This window comes from Protobothrops mucrosquamatus, unplaced genomic scaffold (assembly GCF_001527695.2).
Source record: "Protobothrops mucrosquamatus isolate PMUCROS unplaced genomic scaffold, P.Mucros_1.0 scaffold_190, whole genome shotgun sequence".
In the NCBI taxonomy this organism is placed as follows: domain Eukaryota; kingdom Metazoa; phylum Chordata; class Lepidosauria; order Squamata; family Viperidae; genus Protobothrops; species Protobothrops mucrosquamatus.
This window is the reverse complement of record NW_015386266.1, coordinates 156,180-179,878: the sequence shown is the minus strand read 5'-3', so window position 1 is coordinate 179,878 and position 23,699 is coordinate 156,180. Positions and strand designations below refer to the sequence as shown.

At 42.0% G+C, this 23,699-nt stretch overlaps 1 protein-coding gene across 1 annotated transcript in view; it reads left to right on the top strand.

Annotated features, from left to right (window-relative positions):
* Positions 1-23,699, top strand: part of PDE4DIP (phosphodiesterase 4D interacting protein) — a gene marked incomplete in the record, with an annotated part of 236,640 nt that overhangs the window by 64,128 nt on the left and 148,813 nt on the right. The window contains 1 exon segment of the mRNA XM_015824438.1: positions 3,954-4,030. Coding sequence (XP_015679924.1) covers positions 3,954-4,030 — 77 coding nt within the window.

Sequence of the window (23,699 nt, the reverse complement as noted above, 5' to 3'; positions counted from 1 at the left end):
ATATATATATATATATATATATATATATATATATATATATATATATATATATATATATATATATATATATATATATATGCCAATAATAAATAAATAAAACGAACACCAGGGTAAAATCATCAAACTATAAGAGTTTAATGCCGCTATACCAACGCCAAGCTTTCGTCAGCGTCCTGCTATCATCAGGGCTTAGACAGCCAGTCCATGGGAGAGTCTTTTATAGGTCAAACGTGGCTTGCACACGGCCCCTGGACCTTGTTACCGGTCCTGATTGCATCAGCTGCGCTCCGGTGGTGGTTTTCCCTCCGCTAGTCGTCCCTATCCTGCAAAACTTATCCATATGGCCGCCCCTACCTGGCTCATTTGCTCGCGGGCCGAGATGGGACGCGCCCCCTTTTTTCTCTCCTCAATCGTGTCCCCTGCCCCACTTGCCCATGTGGTCCTGCGTTCTTATTTCTCGCATTGGTCGGACTCACTTGGCTCGGGATACCCGTTCCCTTTCCTGAACCCCCGCTGGCTTTAGCCACCTTGCTGTCATTCCCACGGGCCTCTCCCTCTCTTTTTGCAGTCGCATTTCCCGTGCCCCCTATACCTCCTTGCACACCGCTCCTATCGTTCCTCCATTCGTCCCCTCTGGGCCGGCCAGGCTCGCCTTCCTTCTTCGCCTCCTCTTTCCCTCCATTCTCTTCATCGGCCCTCCTCTCCTCCCCCCCTTATCTGTCCCTCCTATTGGTGCCATCCTGTTTGGGTCGTATCCTCGCATGTCCCTGCCTGCCGTTCTTGATCCGGTCGCTGGCTCCCGGAGAGCCCCCTGCTTTGCACTGGCTCGGGCACAGCGGAGTCGTGGGGTGGAGTGGCCGGGCCGCCGCCACTGCTGAGGGGCGGCTCGATAGTTTCCTTTGCTCTTCCTTCGTATATAAACCGCTGGGGTGGGGTGGTCGGGATGCCACCGCTGCCGTGGGGCAACCCAGTGGTTCCCCCTTCCCCTCCTTTACGTGCGTGGCCACCTTTGTTAGTTCCCCTGCCCCCCTGCCCGCTGTTGTGCTACCCCTTCTTTCCTCACTCTCCGTATTCCCCACCTCTTCTTTCTCTCCCCCCCCCCGTTCTCCTCTTCGGCCCCTTCCCTTTTGCCCCCATGTCCATCTCCTCCATGGTTCGGGTGTGCCGGGGTTGAGGAGGAAACCTGCCATCGATTCCTTGGAGTGCCAGCAGGTGGTCCGTCGATTCCAGCGCCGCACCATGTATGCGCTCATCAATGACCAACATAGGCGCATAGACGGCTTGAAGACGTGGGCCCAAGATTGCCGGGAAAGGTGCAGTGTAGAACTGACTAACCAACATTTTCAGGCACTCGACCGGCATATCCAGCAATCCTCCAGGAGGAGAAACCAGCATACGAGGGGGATGCTCCAACGCAAGATTGACGGCCTGCATGAGTTGGACGATGTTGGCTTTATCGATAGACTGGTTTGCAACCTATCTACAAAGACGCTTACTAGACCACAGCTTGCTCTACTGCAGAGGGACGCGGGATATAATCTCACGGACGCATATGCATTGGACTTCATAGCAGCGCTGGAGCCCACGGTGCTCCGTATTAGGGGAGGGGAGGAGGCTAGGAACGCACTTAGGCAGCAGGTTGCCGGCCTGCTGGTAAACCACAAACCATACCAGACGTTGTCCAAACAGGAGATGGAGGCTCTAGAACAACTTAAGAGGGACAAATCCATCGTCGTGCTTCCAGCGGACAAAGGGAGGGCCACGGTTGTGATGGACAGGGTGACATATATGAATAAGACGCTGGAACTGCTTCAGGATAAAACAGCATATAGGGTGGTCAATAAGGATCCTATGACCACGCTCAGGAATTATACCAACAAACTGCTGGATGGCCTAAAACGGAGTAAGAGGTTGGGGGAGGATGTTTTGAGGAGGATACGTCCCAGCGATTCAGCGTTGGCCAGGTTTTATGGATTGCCTAAAATCCATAAGGCAGGCGTTCCCCTCCGCCCTATCGTGGCATTCAGGGGCACCCCCACCTCGGAATTGGCTAAGTGGCTAATTATATACATTCCTTTTACTTGTCCGAAGGGCTTACGCACAAGTAAAAGGAATGTATCCAGAGCGCAGGAGCACAGGCAGCTGGGTCCGATCACACGTTCACATAGCCGGATGCAGGCACTTGAGGGCTGCATATAAGTTCCACCCTTAACCGCCTTTTTCAACCCTGATGATGTCGGGAGTGCCCAACGAAAGCTTGGTTGCCTTGTATTTTAAATGTTTTAAATGCTTTTAATGTTTTAAATGCTTTTAAATATTTTAACCTTCTCTTGGTGGTCAATGTTATTTTTGGTTTTGAGATGAATGCACCCAAGGGTCAAATCTTTACCATTATTACCAGTCATTATATATATATATGCCAATAAATAAATAAAAACAAACACCAGGGTAAAATAATCAAACTCTAGGAGTTTAATACTACTATACCAACGCCAAGCTTTCGTCAGCGTCCTGCTGACATCATCAGGGCTTAAACGGTCAGTCTATGGGAGAGTTTTTATAGTTCAAACTTGGCCTGCACACGGCCCCTGGACCTTGTTATCGGTCCTGATTGTATCAGCTGCGCTCTGGCGGTGATCCTTCCTCCGCCGGTTGTCCCTATCCTGCAAGACTTATCTATGTGGTTGCTCTTGTCAGGCTCATTTGCCCATGGGTTGGGGGTGGACGTGGCACTCTTCTTTCCCTCTCTCCTCAGCCACATTCCCTGTCCCCCTTGCGTATGTGATTCCATGTTCCTATTCTCCGCACTGGTTGGGTCCACTTGGCTCGCTTTCTTTTCTGGGCCCCCGCTGGGTTTGGTCACCCCACTATCGCTTTCACGGGTCTTCTTCTCCCTTCCCACAGTCGCATCCCCCGCATCCCTTATACCTCTTCGCACTCTGTCTCTATCATTCTCCCATCCGGGCCAGTTGGATTCATCCTTCCTCCTCCCCTCCTTCCTTCTATTGCCAGCCTGCCTGTTTCTTCCCTGCTGTCAAAATAAAATAAATCCATAAAATTTATGACATTTCTGCTTCTCGTTTCAACCAAAGATTTTTAGGGCATATTGTTTTTGCTTTTTTGTTTGAATGTTTCTGATTGGCTACCATGAACAACAGAAAACATTGACTTGTAGTTTTTGCAATATACTTTTGTATTATCTACTAGCTGTACTCAGCCACGCGTTGCTGTGGCTCAGTCTGGTTAAATGGAAAAGAAAGAAAAGAGAAAGCGCACGTTTGTAATATGTTTAATTTCACAATGCTTGTGGGTATACAATATTTTTTGTTGTTCCATTGTCTGTGCAGATATAAAGATTGTCTGGTTTGCCGACTCTAGAACATGCAACATATAATTGTCCACGTGAGAAGCAATCCGTGTCTAGATCTAAACCGCACAATTCTAAAGATTGGCCCTGAGCAACAGATGGTGCTGTTTTTCAAAAAAGCATGTTTTTACCTGTCACAGGTGTGACATCTATATAATAGTAGGGTATATAGAAACATGTGCGTATTCGAATGCAACGTTGTGTCAAAATGTCAAAGCAATCGGTGAAGAACTTTTGGAGATTTAAGATTTTGAACAAACGAACATTTACATTTTTATTTATATAGATTTCCATCTCGCCCAAAAAATCAAAGGAAGGCTTTCTGTAACTTTTCACTAAATTAATGTTTGCATTTAGGAAGCATCTCTCTGTTTGTTACAATGCTTTAATGAATAGCATTGGAAAGATATTTTTGGTTACACAGTAAATAATATAAGTTAAGTTGCACCTGTATGGATTTGGATGATTTCTTCATAGGTATGTTTGAAATAAAAAGCAATTCACTTCGGAATTTGAATTTCTAGAACAGAAAATCCAACACTACAGTTCAGTAAATTATGTTGATTCTTCACTGTTCTTTTTTTAGAACATTGAGCTAAAAGTGGAAGTGGAGAGCCTGAAGCAAGAGCTCCAGGAGAAGCAGCAAAGTTTAGATAAAGCATGGTAAGCAAAGTATATCATGTAGATTAAAATTTTATGAACACGGGCCCTGATCAATATGAGTCACAAATGTAATATGCTACATTAAGAAGCACCAAACTTTTTCTATAAAATATCAAATCTTGCCTCTCCTCCACCTCTGTGGGCACTGAAAGTCTCAAGGCCAAGGAGTATGGCAGCCATTGAATGGCACTGCCAGCAAGGAGGCCATGGATGCCCATAATCTCACTTGCATTCTAATGTGTCCTACATGGAGGTGCCTTTTGCTTTCAACAGCTCCTATTACCACAACTGGGAGAAGAATTTCCATTGCTAAGCAAGGCAGTTGTTAATTGAATCATGCCTCATTTTATGACCTTTTTTGCTATGGTTGTTAAATCACTGCAGTTAAGTGGATTATGCAGTTATTAAGCAAATCCAGCTTCCTCCATTGATATTGCTTGTCGGAAGCTGGCTGGGAAAGTTGCAGATGGCAATCACATGACTCCAGGATACTGCAACCATTGTAAATATTCAAGTGCCTGAATTTTGATTACAGGACCATGAGAAAGTGTGAGGACCAATCATAAGTAACTTTTTTCAGTGTCGTAAAATGAATGATTGTAAGTCGAAAACTATCTGTATTCATACTATTAAAACAGTGATTATATGGTGTATTTGATTCCCTTGTTAAAAACAGTTCCATTGTCTACTAGTCTGCTTCTACATCCGATTCAATACTGAATATGACCATATTCTCTTCCCGTGTGCCTGCAAATCATTGTATAACTGATTGTTCATTAGGTATAAACACTAAAAAGCAAGAAGAATTCTTACTTTCAAAATAATTGGAAATAATAGTTGGTGCTTATTTTTGCCTCCTGTCTTGGCTTCTAGAAAAATGAGAGAACTGTTCTTTTTAAAATGGAGTCTGGGAAACCTGGGATAATGGTTTAGCTGGGGAGTCCATTTACTTGCTTGCCGCACTCTTATGAATGCTTATATTGAGTCCTGGGGGGGGGTCCTAAGGAGAAAGCAATTCCTGCAAAGGAAACAAAAGTACAGGTTAGGAATCCCCCTTGGACTTCTGAGGATGCCTGTCCTAGAACTTTTGTATTAATCTGTCTGCCTTCACATTGGTATATTTCACCCAGGCAGCTTCTGACAAGGGGTAACCTTTCCATTGCATTAAATATTGTAATTTTCCCTTATATGATCTAGAGCCAATGATGCATTTTATCTCATAGTGAGTTTCCCCCTCTACTAAAGTGGGACCAGATGGTTTCTTAGGGATTGGCCTCAAGGATGACTCTGTGAATGGTTTTAACAAGCTGCAATGGAAAATGGGGTGGACCTTCCCTAATAGCCTTGGGAGCTTTAACTGAACTGTGACAAGATTTATAATTCTGACTATAGGGAAAGGAATGAGAAACTGTGGTCCCAATTTCATGCTTGGTAATTTTAGTCTTAAATATTTAGTAGAGAGGTAAACCTTCTCCCACATGTGAAATGGCTTCTGGGAAGACTGCTTCTTATCGGTTGTGTTCTTTATACTGTACATTTTAGCAATTTAGGATAAAGCTTTTTTTATGTTCGCTCGAACATTTTGCAAAGAGGTCACCCACTGATCTAGAGTCTGCGAAGTAGGAGGTTCCTGGAGATATTCGGGCATAGGAACAAACTCCCGAACAGTAGCTATCTTAAATGGAGTAAGCCCAGTGCTACTGTGAACTTTATTATTGTATGCTACTTCAGCGAAAGGCAGGAGTCCGCCCAATTAGTCTGTTGGTAATTAACATAGCATCTGAGGTATTGTTCTACCATTGCATTCGCAAGTTCAGCCGATCCATTCATACTCATATGAAAAGCAGATGAAAGTCCCTGGATGGACCCAATCAGTTTTACAAACTCCCTCCAGAATTTTGCAGTAAATTGAACCCGTGTATGATATAATCCTTTTCAGGGCATCCGTGGAGTCAATAGATGTGTTTTAAAAATAACCAAGCCAGTTTCTGGCCAGATGGAAGTCCCAAACAAGCGATGAAATGCACTTGCTTTGCAAAAAGGTCAATGACAGTCCAGATTAATGTGCTTCCCCTACTTTCAGGCAACTCAACAATAAAATCCATGGCTATCTCCTCGCAGGGTTGGGAAGGATCTGCCACCTGCTGCAACAGATCAGGAGGTTCACCAGGGCATTTTTTCATAGCTACACAGGTGGCATAGCTTTTTACATAACTTTCAATGTCTTTTTTCATTCCTGGCCACCAAAACTGCCACCGCACCAAATGTAAAGTTTTTAGGAGGGCTTGAATTCTGAGGGACATCGGAAGGTACAGTTTAGATCTCTTCCAGGCTAGTTATCCCAATAGGTTAATAGTGATCTATTGCTGCTGAACCAGGGGTCCATTCTTAGTTCCTCTTTGAGTTTTTGTGTTAGATGGCTCTCGGGCTCATCAGATTTCCTCTGTGATTGACCCTCGTGGTTACTTGAGAAGCTGACTGTGGAATAGATAATTTCTTCCTGGGGACTTTTATATTGGGGCATTCTAGATAATATATCCACCAGAAAGTTCTCTCCCCCCCCCGGAGGTATTTGAGAGTGAAATTAAAATGGTTAAAATACTGTGCCCACCAAATTTGTTTAGGGGACAACTTTCGAGGGGTTTTTAGTGCCTCTACATTTTTATGATTAGTCCACACTTCAAAAGGCACTTTGCTCCCTTCCAAGAAATGGCACCAAGTTAGGAGTGCCCATCTTACTGCAAAAGCCTCCTTCTCCAAAATAGCCCACCGCCTCTCCGTGTTTGAAGGTTTCCTTGAGGTATAGGCACAGAGTTGTAGATCACCCTTAAGATTTCTCTATAGGAGAACAGTGCCCACTGCAACATCACTTGCATTGGCTTGGATGATGAATTGTTCCTCAGGATCAAAACTGGTTCTTCTGCGAACAGTCTTTTCAATTGCTCAAAAGCACCCATGCCAGAGGCGGCACTCAGAGCCCTCTCTGTGGGCACACGCGCCATCGCCCCAGTCCTATGCCTTCAGCTGGGTTTTATAAAACTTTTTCGCTTTAGGCCTCCGCCGCCGTGTGCAAAAAAAAAGGTTCAATCAATCAATTTCAACTTCTCACGGGAAAAAAAATCTCACAAAGTTGGAATTGATTGATTGAACTTTTTAGTCCCACCCAGTCTGCCGTTACCATCAAAGCCACACCCACCCAATGGGCCACACCCACCCAATGAGCCACACCTACCCAATGGGCCATGCCACCTGGTACCCGACAATACATAAGTGGGTTTTGGGTTGCAGTTTGGGCACTCGGTCTCTAAAAGGTTTGCCATCACTGCCATAGTCCATTGCAATGGCTGACAAGATCAGGACTTCCCCCCTCCTTTTTTAGTCTTCAATAGTTCAGTAATTGGCATAGCTATTTTTGCAAAGCAGGGGATGAACTGCCAATAAAAAGTTGTGAACCTCAAAAAACTTTGAAGCTGCTTACGGGTCCATGGGGGCTGCCATTCTAGCACTGCAGGGTCCATCTCTATTCTTTCACTAGAGATTCGGTATCCCAGGTAATCGAGGCATGTTTGGTGAAATTTGCATTTAGACAGCTTAGCATAAAGACTAGCTTTCAGCAGCTTCTTGAGAACCTCGCAAACTAATTTGGCGTGCTCCTCCATGGTCTCAGTGTAGATAAGGATATCGTTGAGGTAAATTAAAACTCCCTTGTATAGGTGATCAGGTAGCACTTGGTTAATCAACTGCATAAACATGGCAAGAGCTCTCTGGAGACCAAACATCACCTTGAACTCAAAACTACCCCAGGGGCAATTGGGTGTCATAGAGTACATCTCTAGGTGCAATGGCTCTGTTAGGTGCATTGCAGGGGAACCTCCAATAAAAGACCCATCTGCCTGTTCAAATTTCATGGCCAGAGGCAATAATTTACCATGAATGCCCAGCTTAAGCACTGTGGGGAGGTTGATTAGGCATCTAGTGCAACCTGAGTCTATCAAAACGTTTAAGTCTGTTTGGGTCCCTGGTTTTGGCACTATAATTTTGGTGGGAATAGTGAAGGGTGGGATGGCTCGACTTGCCATCAGATCATCTTTGCCCTCCTCATCGCTGTCATAAGGTGCCGGCACTGGCTGGCATTCCAGTGGAACTCTTGCTTTCCCCTGTGATGGAGAGGAGATTTGGATGGCTTGCTCCTGCTGGGCCCAATTAGATTTCTCTCATCCTGCTCGTGGTGGTTTTCTTGGCTTAGTGGTCAAAGCAGGTGTAGTTTTGACTTGAGGGGCCGAAGCTAGGCACTCAGTGTCGTGATGACCCTGCTGCCCACATCTAAAACACTTGATAAGGACTCCGGCAGGTGCTTGGAGTGCTCAGAGAGGTAGCCTGAGGCTGTCGATCAAATAGGCATTTCTCAGCTTTGGTTTGGTGGTAGCTGGCTTCTTGGTTTAATCTAACTCGATATCCAAAGCTGCTTTCATACTATACCAATTTTGTAGTTGATTTGGAATCCCTCAGTAGATGCATGTTTGGAGTAGGTCATGGTCCAGCCCCTTCTTGAAATAGTGGATGAGCGATTGTTCTGACCACTATCCTAACCAACCAGCAACCTTCTGGAACTCCCAAACATATTCTCTTGCTGGGTGTCCTCACTACTTTAAATGGTCAATCTCTTTTTCTGCCTGCAGTGCCTGGGACTCATCCTCAAATCTTGCTCTCAATTGCTCCATGAATAGGTTCACATCTAGCAATTCCAGAGCCCCCTCATCATGAAGGTTGGTCACCCACTCAGCTGCTTCCCCTTTTAAATTTGTTGTCACTGCATTCACCATTGCAGCATTGTCAGGGTAGGCATAAACATAGCAATCAAAGTGGACTCACACTTGATTTAGGAAGAAAGATAACTTTTCAGGGTCCCCATCAAACATGGGTTTAATAGGAGGTGGCTCCATAGGTTGGGGTGCCAAATACCAAGGTTGCTGGGCAGCCTGCTGATCCTGCGGTCATGGCCGTATCACCCTCTGGAATCCTCTCTCCTGGACCCCTGGGTTTGCAGCCCAAGGCGGCTGCAGGGGGCTCAGTTAGGATCAGGGGCTTGACACCACTGCCGATGGAGGAGCAGGTGATGCAGCGCAGGCTCCAGCAATGGGACTGGAACTCCAGTGAGTGGGTGGAAGTGACGGCTATGTCCTTGCCTTACTCCCCATTGAGCACTCGCACTGTGTAGCAGGAACTACTTCTTTGACTTCCAGCCAGTCAAACTTTTTAAACTGTGGACCGCTAGCTGGTACTTACACTCTGCAGATTCATTCCAACTGGTTGACCCCTTCACCTTCTTTTGTGAGGCAGATGAAGGACCATGCAGTGGAATCAATAAAAGCTCATCTTCAGCAGTCTTGGGGGTGCTTTTGCGCTGAGGGGCTATCTCTGCCCGATAGAGGTCTGCCAGGATCGTGACTCCCTCCTGCAGTACCAACTTCCCAGGTTGGATTATCCGGTTCTTCGGCTGAGCCCCTGTCATCAGCACTTCCTCAGTGATCTGAGCAGCTGCTTGCACTCCGATGGCCGAATCCCAGTGGCAGATTCATCCTTCTTCTTCTTCATTGCAGATTCTTCATTGAATCTTTGCTGGTCTCCCAAAAGTGGTGGGTAGGTGGCCGGGGCTCAGCATCCCAGGGAAAAAAAGTTTTGTGTGAGACTTCGTTTAATACCATGGTTCCGCTGCTAAGACCAACAAAATCAGAACTCTGAGGCTAGAGGTTTCCTCAAAGAACATATTTATTGATTACAAAATATCAGCACAGTCAAAAGTGAAACCAAGTCTGAAATTCCCTCTAAAGAGTTACATTACTACAAAGTCAAACTTCTCACCCCAAGCTATGCAATCGGCTACATTCCCCAATAGAATAATTTGGCGGGCTTTCTAACAAAATGCCTAACCTTCTAAGCTAACTGATAGAATGACCATGGTTTCCATGGGACTCAGAATTGTTTAGACTAGCAAAGACACTCCACACCCCTGCCTTTCTTGTGGCAACCTAGAATGAGCAAGGTGGATTCGGCCAGGTTTGTTGTAGAGTTGACACACATTCTGTACCCTAAACCAGTGGTCCCCAACCTTTGCGGTTTGGCAATAGTCATTCTATAATTAAAGGTTTACTGTCACATAAAGATAAATCATATCCTTCCATTGTGCTTATCTCCAAACCATCACAGATCCAGATTAAATATGCATTTAGCATTGCGGTTTTAAAGGAATATTTTCCCTTTTCTGCTGACAGAAGCCTTGCCATATGAAAAATCTGTAATGCCTGGTGAACAATTTTGGTAATAGTATGATTACTACATTACTTACTATTTACATTACATTAATACAGTGGTGTATTTCCTGCACACATCAGCTAACTGATTAGCTAAGGGTTCATCTATGTCCTTCAGTTGGTTGGATGGCCTGTAATAGGTAGTCCTCAAGGTATGAGGACTCCTCAAGGTATGAGGCCTGTAATAGGTAGTCCTCAAGGTATGAACCTAATGGAGCCTGGCTATTAGGCTCGTAAGTCCAAAAATTTATCAAATGAATCAGACTCAGTTTTACACATTTTTAAAATCAAATTCATTAATTAAATTATATGGGTTGTTAAATGAACGAAGATCTGACTTACTATTTCCTCTGATAGCTGCCAAGTTAACTGAACTGGGAGGATTTCCCACCAGCTGCCCATCAGCTGTTTCCAGTGCCAGGCTCAGGAACTAAACTACCTCCAAGCAGGGCTTACAGCCATTGCAGTTATATTTTAAAAAAAAGAAACTGTTGCTAGCCAGCTCAGTTGTGTGTGTGTGTGTTTGTTGCTTTAAAATAGTCTCCAGCCAGGCACCCAGAGGGAGATGGGGGAGGAATTTGCAGAACTCTCAGCTTGCAATAGTAACAGAGATGGAAGAGACCTTGAGGTCATCTAGTCTAACCCACTGCTCTCATAAGAGAGTATTTCTGATAAATGCCTACCCAGTTTCTTCTTAAAAGGTTCCAGTGATGGGGCACCCACAACTTCTGGAGGCAATTTAAATTGAAAACCTACAAACTACAGTAATATATGCTAATATCCAAAATAAAAGCTCAATACTTTGCAAACACAATGGTTTACAAAGTACAGTACTTAAAAAATAGAGCAGTTCCCAAAGTGCTTGCAAATTGTTTGCTTGCAAACACTATAGCAGGGGTGTCAAACTGCTAGCCCACAGGCCGGTTGCATCATATGGATGCCATGCCCACCCCAGCTCCAGCAATACATCACATGATGTGGCGAGTTTGACATCCGTGCAGTATAGAGTAACAATTTTTTTTTAATACTTAGAATTGTTTTCCTCCTGGCAGATGCTGAAGGATAAAGTTAAAACGATTGAAATATTGAGTCCATTGGACCTGCTTGGGGGACAGTTTTTTGGGTGTCTTGAGACCCTCCAAATTCTTGTGATCCATCCACACCTTGAAAGGGATCTTGCTATCCTCCAGAAACTGCCTCCCGGTAAACAACATCCAACGGACCGCATGGTCTAGAAATCCAAAATTCTCACAATGACATTCCTTTTTTTTTCTTTGGGGATATCTAAGCTACTTTATTTCTTATCACTGGAACACTTAGACGGAGAATAACAGTTGAAAAAGACCTTGTAGGTCAGCAGTTCCCAACCTTTTCTATACCCCACACCCTTATACCCTGCTTCTGATATATTCTCGCACCCCCTGACAAAATTTCAAAATAACAACAACAAATTGTGTATATACACTATAATTTTGAAATTTCTAAACGCACGTTTTTGTCCCCCCCCCCCCGGAATATCGTCTCGCATCCCCAGTTGGGAACTCCTGTTGTAGGTCTTCTAGTCCAACCCCTGCTCAAGCAGGAAACCCAATATCATTTCTGACAAGTGGCCATCCAGTCTCTTCTTGAAAGCCTCCAGTGGTGAAGGCAAACTATTCCATTGATTGATTGTTCTCACTGTCAGAAAAATTCTCCATATTTCTAGGTTAAATCTCTCCTTGATCAGTTTCCATCCATTGTTCCTTTTCTGGCCTTCAGGTGCTTTGGAAAATAGGTTGTCCCCCTCTTCTCTGTGGCAGCCCCTCAAATATTGGAACACTGCTCCTGGTCCTTCTCTTCACTAGACTAGCCATGCCCAGTTCTTGCAACTGTTCTTCATATGTTTTAGCCTCCAGGCCCCTAATCATCTTTGCTGCTCTTCTCTGCACTCTTTCTAGAGTCTCAACATCTTTTTTATAGTGCAGGCAAGACCAAATCAGAAAAACAAAACACTTAAGATTTACATTTCCTTTTGCCCTTAGGACCAGTCATGAACCCAGACACCACAAAGGAAAAACTCATGACAATTAAAATATTATCTCCAGTCTAAAGAACATAGAAGGGACACTGTCATGTTCCAGCTGAAAAGCCCAACCAAGCAAAACACTAGAGACATGATGAGCTCCTATGTTAACTTTATTAGGCATAAACAATCCGGCAAGTTTGAAGTAAAGCTAACTCTGAAACTATGGCGGAAACAGATAATTAAAAGAGCAAAACTTTCCCTCCCCTCTCTGACAGTTCAGGTCACATTGTCCAATAAATCTTCCAGCAATTGTTATGAAAAGAAACTTCAGTCCATCAAAACATTCTCTCAATGGGCTCTCATGCTGATAGGGAGCACCTGTGAATCCCAAACTCTTCCATTCTCCCCCACCCACCATAACTGTTGGCAAGCTAACAGCTCTAATGGTGTGTGCAACAGCGGTCCTAAAGACAGTAGTGTTCATAGCTTGATAGGCTGGCTCCCTACAAGAAAAAGGGCACCTGGAAAACAAAAGGAATACACATTATTGCCTGTTAGTTCCCCCTCATGTTGGTCCCAGTTTCCAGGGGTATTTAATGTGGAATTGCTTCACCAAATAATCTGCTTGTACGTGCTGGGCTTTTACCCATCTAGCTTCTGACATCGGGTAAACCATCCCCCCCATTGGATTAAGTACTGCAATTTTCCCTTGTGGATTCTAGAATCAAGGATCTGCTTAATCTCATAGTGCATTTTCTTCTCTACCACTATTGGGACTGGGGCTGCTTCCCTACTGACCTCATTGTGGATCCCCTGTGTGGTTTCAGTACACTGCAATGGAATACTGGATGAACTTTACCTAATAGCCTTGGTAGTTTTAATTCTACTGTCACTGGATTTATGATCTTTACAATAGGGAAATGACCGACGAACTTTGCCCCTAGCTTCTTGCAACTTTGCTTCAACTTAAGATACTTAGTAGACATATACACTTTATCCCCTACATGGAATGTATCCTGCGGAGCTCGCTTTCTATCCACTTGACTTTTCTGGCTTTCGGCTGCCTTATTCAAAGCCTTCTTTGCATCACTCCAAATCCTCTGAAAGGAACCCACCCAGTCACTTAGGGTGGTAGAGGATGGGGGTTCCTGTGGGTACTCTGGAATGGGCACAAACTCTACTCCTGTGGGTAACTTAAATGGAGTGAAACCAGTACTGCTGTGCACTGCGTTGTTATACGCCACTTCTGCAAATGGCAAGAACTCTAACCAGTTTGTTTGCTGGTAGTTCACATAGCAATGCAGGTACTGTTATAGCATTAGCTCATTCTGCAGATCCATTCATACTCAGATGAAAAGCAGAACTGAGCCCCTGGGAAGACCCAATCATCTTTACAAACTCCCTCTAAAACCTAGCAGTAAATTGGATCCCCTGATTTGAAATGATGCACTAAGGTGCCCCATGTAACCGGTTTATGTGTTGCAAAAAATATCTATGCTAGCCTCTGGGCTGAGTGTAGTCCAGCACATGCAATGAAGTGGCTTGCTTCCACTATAAAGTCCATGGCTATCTCTTCCCAGGGTCTGATTTAGTCAGCTACCTGCTGTAACAGTCCTGGACTCTTCCCTGGTAGTCTTTTGCTGGCCACCCAGACAGCACAGCTGCCCACATAGTTCTCAATGTCTTTCTTCATCTTTGGCCACCAGAACTGACAATTCGTGAGATGCAGCGTCTTTAGGAACCCAAAGTGGCCTGCCTGCTTGTCATTGTGGCTGCGTTGCAGGACTTGCAGTCACAGGCTGTCTGGGACATACAATTTGTCCCCTTTCCATGCCAACCCCTCCCTCATGGTCAATTCTTTCTGATGAGCTACAAAACATACATTGGTTTGCAGCTCTTGCTTCAGTTGTTGTACAAATGGATAGGTGGGGGGGTGAGCTTATCTTTTTCTCCTGCCGTCTAGTTGTGCTTGTGCTGCTTGCTGTCTATTGGGAACAACAGAACTCACCATCTCCTTCCGGGTGCTTTTGTATTGGGGCATGCAGGACAGAGCATCAGCTAGGAAGTTCTTCCCCCCTGGGATGTATTTTAATTCAAAATCAAACCTTTTGAAATACTATGCCCATGTGACTTGCTTAGGAGAAAGTTTATGGGGGTTTTCAGGGCTTCTAAGTTTTTATGTTCAGTCTACACTTCAAAGGGGGCTTTGCTTCACTCTAGGAACTGCCTCCAAGTTAGTAGCACCCACTGCACCACAAAAGCCTATTTCTCCCAGACTGCTCACCTCCATTCTGTCTCATTTAGTTGCGAGATATGTACATGCACATGTAAGTTCCCCTCTCCATTGTGCTTGAGGACGGTTCCCACAGCCACATTGCTGGCATCTGCCATGATCACAAAAAGGCTCTTCAAGGTTTGGGTGTTTTAGCATGGGTTCAGCAGCAAATAGCCCCTTGAGCTTTTTGAATGCTGCTTGGCACTCCAGAGTCTAGTTCAAGGGCTGATACAGCCGGGGCTTCTCCCCACCTTTCCCTATTTTCAACAGCCCAGGATTGATAAATCAATTGTGGCAAAAGAGGGGATGAATTGCTGGTAAAAGTTTGCAAATCCCAGGAATCTGCTATTGCTTTTGGGTGCAAGGGGCTTGCCTTTCCAAGATGGACTTCACCTTCCCCGGGTCCATCTCTATCCCCTCACATGACACACGGTAGCCTAAATAGTCCAATATAGATTTGTGAAACTCATATTTTGACAGTTTAGCATACAGTTTAGCATCCAATAGTTTTTTCAGTAACTGTTGTACGAATTTCATGTGCTCACCCATGGTTTCCATGTAAATGAGGATGTCATCAAGATACACTAAGACCCCCTTGTACAGATGCTCATGCAGCACCTCATTTATGAGTTATATGAATACTGCAGGGGCTCCCTGTAGCCCAAATGGCATAACTTTGAATTGGTAGCTACCAAGGGGGCAGTTGAAGACTGTCTTCTACTTGTCACCTTCCTTAATCCTTACTTGGTAGTATGCCTCCCTCAGGTCTAATTTCATGAGGTTCTTTCCTTTAGCCAAATGGCCCAGCATATCCTTCATAAGAAGGAGGGGATAAATGTTCTCCATGCACACACCATTAAACCCACGGAAATCAACACATAATCTCACTTGGCTAACCAAGCCAGGCCCAGGATCATGTCCTCTGCCATCTTTGGGGCAACCATAAAACAAATAGTCTCTTGGTGGTCTCCCACCTCTAGCTGCCCCAGCTCCATCAGATGGGAAGCAGCCTTGCCTCCTATCAGCCATCAACCTGTTCAATCTTCACAGGTCTTTTGAGCTTCCTCTGCACTGCAGCTTGACTAATTAGGCAACGGGAGCAGCCAGAGTCTATGAGGGCCTTAACCATCCCCCTCGCCCCTCGCGGGATGCCTTGATGTCTACCCTAACTTCAAGGTGGTTGACAGGTCCACTCACCATCAGGTCATCTTCTCCCTCACTCTCACTGTCATAAATGGTCATCGGTGGCCCCTTTTCAGTCAGAGTTCCATCACCTCCATGGTCTAGAGGGGAAGACCTAAATGACCTGGGTTGCTGCTTGTGACTTCTCCTTCCCCTTCTCCAGCAACTTCTTTGGCTTCAAAGGAGTCAATACCACGGAAGCCATTCGATGGTAGGTGCCGGGCACATCGCTGCCCTGTGTCCCTCTTGGCCACAGCGGAAACACCTGATGGGAACATGGTCGGATGGCCCTGTAAGCACCAGGGATGCTGCAGCTGGCCATCTTCTCCCCAACGTGCTCTTCTCTTGGCTTTTCTTTGCCTGTGGTCCAAAGCTCCCACTGTCTTTGTACACCTCCAGGTATAGCTTCATGGTAGTAACCAACTGGTACTAGTCACTAAGCTGATTTGGGATCCCTTGGGCTAGGGCTAGGCACATGTGGAAATAGGTTGCAGCTCAGTCCCTATTGGGTCAAGAGCTGCTCTGGCCAATGCCTCAGCCTCCCTGCGATTCTCCTGAAATCTCTAAATGTATTTGGTCACCAGTCTACTCCCCTGATTGACCTTCTGAACCTCTACCTCTGCCTGCTGGGTCTGTACAGGGTCCCCTGTACAGAGGAATGTGTCTGGGTCTGCTAGTTCAAGGTAGCCTTTGTCATGGAGAATTGTCACCCATTCCTCTGCCTCCCCTTCAGGGTTGCCCACCACAACATCCACCTGGGTCTCATCATCAGGGTAGTCTTCTCCATGTCGGTTGAGGTGGGTCCAGACTTGATTGAAGAAGAACCCCAGCTTCTTGGAGTTTCTTTTTTTTTTTTTTTTAATTTTTATTAATTTTTTCAAATAAACATATGAACAAATAATACAAATATGGTGCATTTCATTAGAAAAACAAACACATAAAAAGCCTACTCATTAGGTATTCAGAAATAATCGGCGGTCCCCCCCCCTGCATCCACACTCCCTCCACCTTCCTACCTACTTCCCTCTTCCTTCCTCCCCCTCTTGACCACTACCTCTCCTCTTTCCTCCTTCCCAACTATCCTACACATCCCATCACCTTCTTTTCCACCACCTCGGATGCAGTTTAGGGGTACTAGCCGATCATCTCCTCTTTTTAAAGACAAACATTTACATTACATTTATAAATACACCAAATTTTTTTATAATTCTACCCCTTCATCCCCTTCCCCCCTCCCCCTCCGGACTTCCCAGAACTGAGTACAGGGATAAATACATAACATCCCAAGTCTAAATTAAGCTATCCATTCATAATACAAACAAAATTAACATACTTTAACTCTAACATACAATAATAAACTTAAATATAATATATATATATAAATTATATTAAATATATAAAAAAAATAGAAAAAAAATTTATTCAAAAGCTATATGATAATTAATCACTTCATACTTTCTCTTCATTTAATCTATCCATCTTCTCCACATCGAAATAAATTTTTCTTGAGATTGATCCTTCAAGTATGCGGAAATTTTTGCCATTTCTGCAAAATATGACACCTTCAATCTCCAATCATCCATAGTCGGTAATATCTCTTTCTTCCAGTTTTGAGCAATCAATAATCTTGCTGCTGTTTTTTTTTTTTAAATAAAGTTTTATTAATTTTTGTAATTAAACAACAAATACCAATATGATGCATTTACATATACAAGCAATAAAAAATAATCCAGATCAATACATTTTCGGAGACGCTCAGCGGTCCCCGCCTTGCCTCCACCCTCATTCACTTTCCTGTCCTTCCTCCCTCTAATCCCACAACCTCTCCACCTTCCTCTTTTCCACCTAACTACATCCCCTCTCCTTCTTAACCGCCTCTTCGAGTGCAGTTTGGGGTGCCAGCCGAGCATCTCCTTTTTTCAATACAATTATTATTCACCTATAACATATATATACATAAATTTTTATAATTTTAATCCCCTAATCCCCTTCCCCCCTCCCCCCCTGACTTCCCAGAGCTGAGTACAGGATTAAACATATAATAATCCAAGTTTAACCCAAACAACCCAACCATAATATAAACAAGTATAAACTTACTTTAACTCTAACATACAATCACCTTAACTATGAACTATATATTTAAATTATATATAAAAATATTTATAAGTAACCATAACTAATCAAAAGCTATATGGTAATTGTTCATTTCATATTTTCTCTGAATATAATCTATCCATCTTCTCCATACCAGAATAAATTTCTCTTGATATTGATCCTTCAGGTATGCGGATATTTTTGCCATTTCTGCAAAATATGAAACTTTCTGTCTCCAATCATCCATATTCGGTAATGTCTCCTTTTTCCAATTTTGAGCAATCAATGTCCTTGCTGCTGTTATACAGTACAACATCAAATTCACTTCTTTTGAGTCCAGATTGTCCATAATGCCCAATAGAAATAATTGCGGTGTAAATTTTATCTTCTTCTTAAAAATCTGTTGAAGATTCCACCAAATCTTAATCCAAAAAGCTTTAACATCCCTACATGACCACCAAATATGATAATAAGTTGCATCCAAATTACCACATCTCCAACATTTTGGTTGCAAGTTCGGATACATGCAAGACAATTTTTGTAAGTCCTTATAAACAATTCCCTCTAGTTTAACTCCCCTTGTAATTCCTTGTATTGCATATTCCGGAATAGCCCACATTGGGATTTTAAAACTTAACTTATAATAATACTTTTTCCAAACTCTCAAAAGTGCAGTTCTCAAAATATGAGACCTAAAAACATGATCATCTTTCTTATCAAAAAATAGATAAGCATGCCATCCATAAATTAAATCCCAACCTTCAAGAATCAATATATCTCTATTAGTTAAATTAATCCAATCACTAATCCAAGTTAAAACCACCGCATCATAATATAATTTTAAATTTGGGGCTTTAAGTCCCCCTCTTTCTCTTGCATCTTGCAAAATTTTAAATTTAACCCTCGGTTTTTTTCCCTGCCAAATAAACCTATTGACACCTCTTTGCCACTCTTCCAAATTTAAATTCTTTTTTAAAATAGGTATCATCTGAAACAAAAAAAGAAATTTAGGAAGAACATTCATTTTAACCACTGAAATTCTCCCCAATAATATACCCAAAGTTATTCCTTTTATGCTCGATGATTCGCGAACCTGAATTAGTAAAATCTCCAAAGTCAATATAAACAATAAAGGTGATAATGGGCATCCTTGCCTCGTACCTTTCTCAATTTTAATTAAGTCTGTCAATCCTCCATTTACTACCACTTGCACTGATTGTTGTTGATAAATAGCCTTTAACACTGATAGAAATCTGTCACCAAAATTCATTTTATCCACCATTCGTAATAAAAATTGCCAGTCCAGCTTGTCAAAGGCCTTTTCAGCATCCAGGAAGATAAGAGCCGCCGGGATTTGATTATTTTTATCCAGATATTCCAACAAATTTACAATTTGTCTGACATTATTCTTCATATATCTACCATTTATAAATCCAGACTGATCCACATGAATAATCCGTTTCAATACTTGCATTAGTCTATTAACCAGGATTTTTGCAAAAATCTTATAATCCGTATTCAATAAGGATATTGGCCTATAATTTTTAGGCTGAGTCAAATCTTGATCCTCTTTTGGTATAAGTGAAATGAATGCACACCTCCAAGATGGTGGTACTTCTTCTCCTAACAAAATACTGTTAAAAAGACATCTCAAGGGTTCTAACATTTCTTCAGACAACATTTTATAATAAATTGCCGTTAGTCCATCTGTAACAGGGGCCTTACCAACCTTCAATTGTTTAATTGCCTCTATGATCTCATCCAGCACAATCGGACAATTCATCATTCCTTTTTGATCATCTGAAAGTCTAGGAAAATTTACTTGTTGGAGATAACTATCTATTTCAGAAGTTTGTATATTCTCAGAGGCATATAATTTTGAAAAGTATTCTGAAAAAGCCTTTTTAATCAAATCTTGCTGGAAAACCTCTTTATCTTTGTAATTTATTTTCTCAATAATTCTTTGTTTTTGTTTCTTTCGTAATTGATAAGCTAACCACCTTCCAGGTTTGTCTGCATTACAGAATGTATTATGTTTCATATATCTCAGGTTAACTGCCATTTGATCGGCCAATAACATGTTAAATTGTTCTTTCAGCATTGCAATAGATACCTTTAAGTTATTATCCATTGGATTTAAGGAGAAAGCTCTCTCTTTTATTTTTATCTCTTGTTCCAGATCCCTATGTCTTTGTAACTGCTTTCGCCTATGAGCAGTATTCATTGAAATTAAAGCACCTCTCATGAATGCTTTGCTTGCATCCTATACCATTGATATATAAGTGCCTTTATTCATATTCAACATAAAAAAGTCTTTTAAGTGATCTTTAAGTTTCTGTACATTAGTTTCATATTTTAATAAATTCTCATTTAATCTCCAAGTCCTTTTACTTCCACCATCAATTAAAAATTCCATCCATACAGGACTATGATCTGATAAGATCATAGGAAAAATCTTCACTTTTTTAACCTTAGGGATTAAGTCACTAGTAATCAAAATAAAATCAATTCTAGAATGAGCTTGATGTCTATCTGAAAAAAAAGTAAAATCACTTTCTCCGATATTCCAATCTCGCCATATATCTTTTAACTCCAAATCCTCTTGCAGTGCAAAAAAACTTTTAGGCAATTTAGTTTGGGTTGAAGCTTTAGAAAAAGTCTTTTTATCTTTGTTAGGGTCTATTACACCATTCCAATTTCCCATCATAATAACAGATTTATAATCCAGTTGAGTTATCTTTTGATGTAGAAGACTGTAAAATTGTTTCTGCTGCTGATATTGGTTAGGTGCATATATGCCAACAATAAGACATTTTTCCCATTCAATAAAAGTTCAATAAACACAAATCTTCCTTCTGTATCAAAGTCTATTAACTTTGGCAATAATTCTTTCTTAACATAAAAAAACTATACCTGCTTTTTTCTTTGGTGCAGGGGCAATAAAATGTAGACCCAATTTAGAGTTAATCAAATACTTTTGATCTTTTGATGTAATATGCATTTCTTGCAAACATATAATATCATTTTTATATTGTTTCAAATAATGAAATATTTTCTTCCTTTTTTGTGGTGAATTCAATCCATTAACATTTAAAGTCATTAACCTAGCCATCTTTTGGCTTTTGGAGCTTCTGGAGCATTCCTTGCAGGTCTGCCATGACAGATCTTTTGGATCTAGCCCCTCCCACTGGCTCTGAAATAAACGAATATGTTTGAGGCATAGATTCTTTTTGTTGTTCTCTTTCCCTTCGTTTATAAGCTGCACGTGTCATTGTCTACTCTTTTGAATCATCTTTTACCTCCATTAGTTGTTGACTCTGACAATCTCCTGCAGATAACGATGTAGCTCCAGGCAATTCTACAATCACTTGTTCCACTACTTCTTCCGTTCTTTTAGTTGGTGATGTAGGAGGTGAATCAGCTTTCAGAACCGTTAAATAAAAATCTTTAGCCTTCTGAACTGTATCAAGTTTGTAACGATTCCCAGCATAATTCAAAGCTATTCCAACAGGTATCTCCCATCTAAAAGGCAGTTGTTGCTTCTTTAACTCCTGGGCCAAAAAGGCAAATTCCTTTCCTTTTTTTAGGATTTTTGAAGGTATTTCTTTCAAAAGTATAACATCTTGAGCAGCAATCTGAAATCTCTGCTGACAAAAAGCTTGTATAATATCATTTTGGTGTGTTTTTCTGGAAAAGTAGACAACAACATCTCTAGGCAATTTTCTCTGACGTGCTACCCATGAGTTTACTCTATATGCTTTTTCAATTTCTCCATATATAATTTCAGGATCGCAGTCAAAAACCAAGGCTAGGGCAGCTGCTACCTCCTCTCTCAGTTTCTCTTGTAAATTCTCTTTTAAGCCTCTAATCCTTATAGCATGCTCCATTTCTCTGTATTGTGACATTACAATATCATTTTGAACAATCTCCACACCTTCTTCTACTTTTCCTAATCTCTCCTCCATTCCCTCCATTTTCTCTACCACTTCATCCACATGTCCCTCTATGCGATCCACATGAAATGCAAAACCTTGAAAAATTTGGGACATATTTTCACACAATTCATCATTTTTCTTGCCAAGAAGTTCTTCTGTTTCCACTCTCATTTGTTGGACTATTTGTTTAGAAATTTGTGCCAGAGAGTCCTGTAAATTTTTAAGAGAAATGTAGGGAGGAGGCGAGGGTGGAAGAGTTTTAGCTTTCTGCTGTGTATATTGTACAGCTGGAGAAGAAGTAGCTGCTTTAGGCACTGCAGAAGTTCCAGTACGTTTAGAAGCCATTCTTAATTTTAAAAAAGTCTTAATAGTCAATCCAGAACAGCAAGTATTTAAACAACTTTTTCTTGAATTCTTTTTCTTTTCTTTTTTTTAAATCTTTACAGTGTTTACAATGTAGCAATCCACAACCGGAAGAGAAGTGAAAGTTTCCCTTTGAAACAAAGAAGCGGCTCGCCCGCAGCCATTTTTTCCCCCCCAAAGTTAACTTTCAATTATAACATTTGATTAGAAGCCTTTGTTCCTTCTGAGTTAAACTTGTATTTTTTTCCAAACAAGTCCAAGTTCCTGGTCAGCTCTGTCTGTTGTTACTCACATTTAAAAAGTTTCAAAATTTCAGAGGTGGAGACGACGTCTGGCTTCGCTGCAAAGACGAAGACATCCCGGTCTGCGGAGAAAGCTCTGAGCTCCAAAGGAGTTCTCACCTTCGTCTCCCTGGAAACTCCTAGGGAGACTAGGGAACTCTACTCCTACTCAGAGTAAAGCTCGCCTTCTCTCCTTCTCCCGGAGAGAAAGCTCAAGCCACCAAACAGCTGGTAGACGCTGTTTCAGCAGCTTTAACGCAGTCCCGGACGGGAGGCTGTCAGAAAGCCTCCATCGGCCGTTGCCGAGCCACCGGAGGTCTCAGATTATCTGATTATCTGAAATATCTCTTTCTTCCAGTTTTGAGCAATCAATAATCTTGCTGCTGTTATACAATACAACATCAGATTCATTTCTTTAGAATCCAAATTTTCCATAATACCCAATAAAAATAATTGCGGTGTAAATTTTATCTTTTTCTTAAAAATCTGTTGAATATTCCACCAGATCTTAATCCAAAAAGCCTTTACATCCCTCCATGTCCACTAAATATGATAATAAGTTGCGTCTAAATTACCACATCTCCAACATTTTGGCTGCAAATTTGGATACATGCAAGACAATTTTTGGGGATCTAGATGCCATCTATAAAACATTTTATAAAAATTTTTCCCTTAAATTCTGTGCTTGGGTGAACTTGACATTTCTTACCCAAATTACCTCCCATGTATCTAACATAATTGGTTCTTGAATATTTTGTGCCCATTTAATCATACAATCTTTAACTAATTCTGTTTCTGAATCAAATACTATCAAAACACTATAAATTCTCCTAATATGGGCTCTACTTTGATCTTTAATCTGCTTTATCAAGTTCACATCTTCCAAAGTTAAACCAAGCTTTTGGTCTATATGCCACCTCTCCACCAACTGACCATATAAAAACCAGGACTGGAGAATATTATCTTGTTTCAAATCATCCAATAATTTAAATTGCCAGTCCTGTCCTCTTGCAATAAGCAAATTCTTATAAACAATCCCTTTCAGTTTAACTCCCCTTGTAATTCCTTGTATTGCATGTTCCGGAATAGCCCAAATTGGAATTTTAACATTTAATTTATAATAATACTTTTTCCAAACTCTCAAAAGTGCACTTCTTATAATATGAGACTTAAAAACTTGATCAACCTTCTTATCAAAAAATAAATAAGCATGCCATCCATAA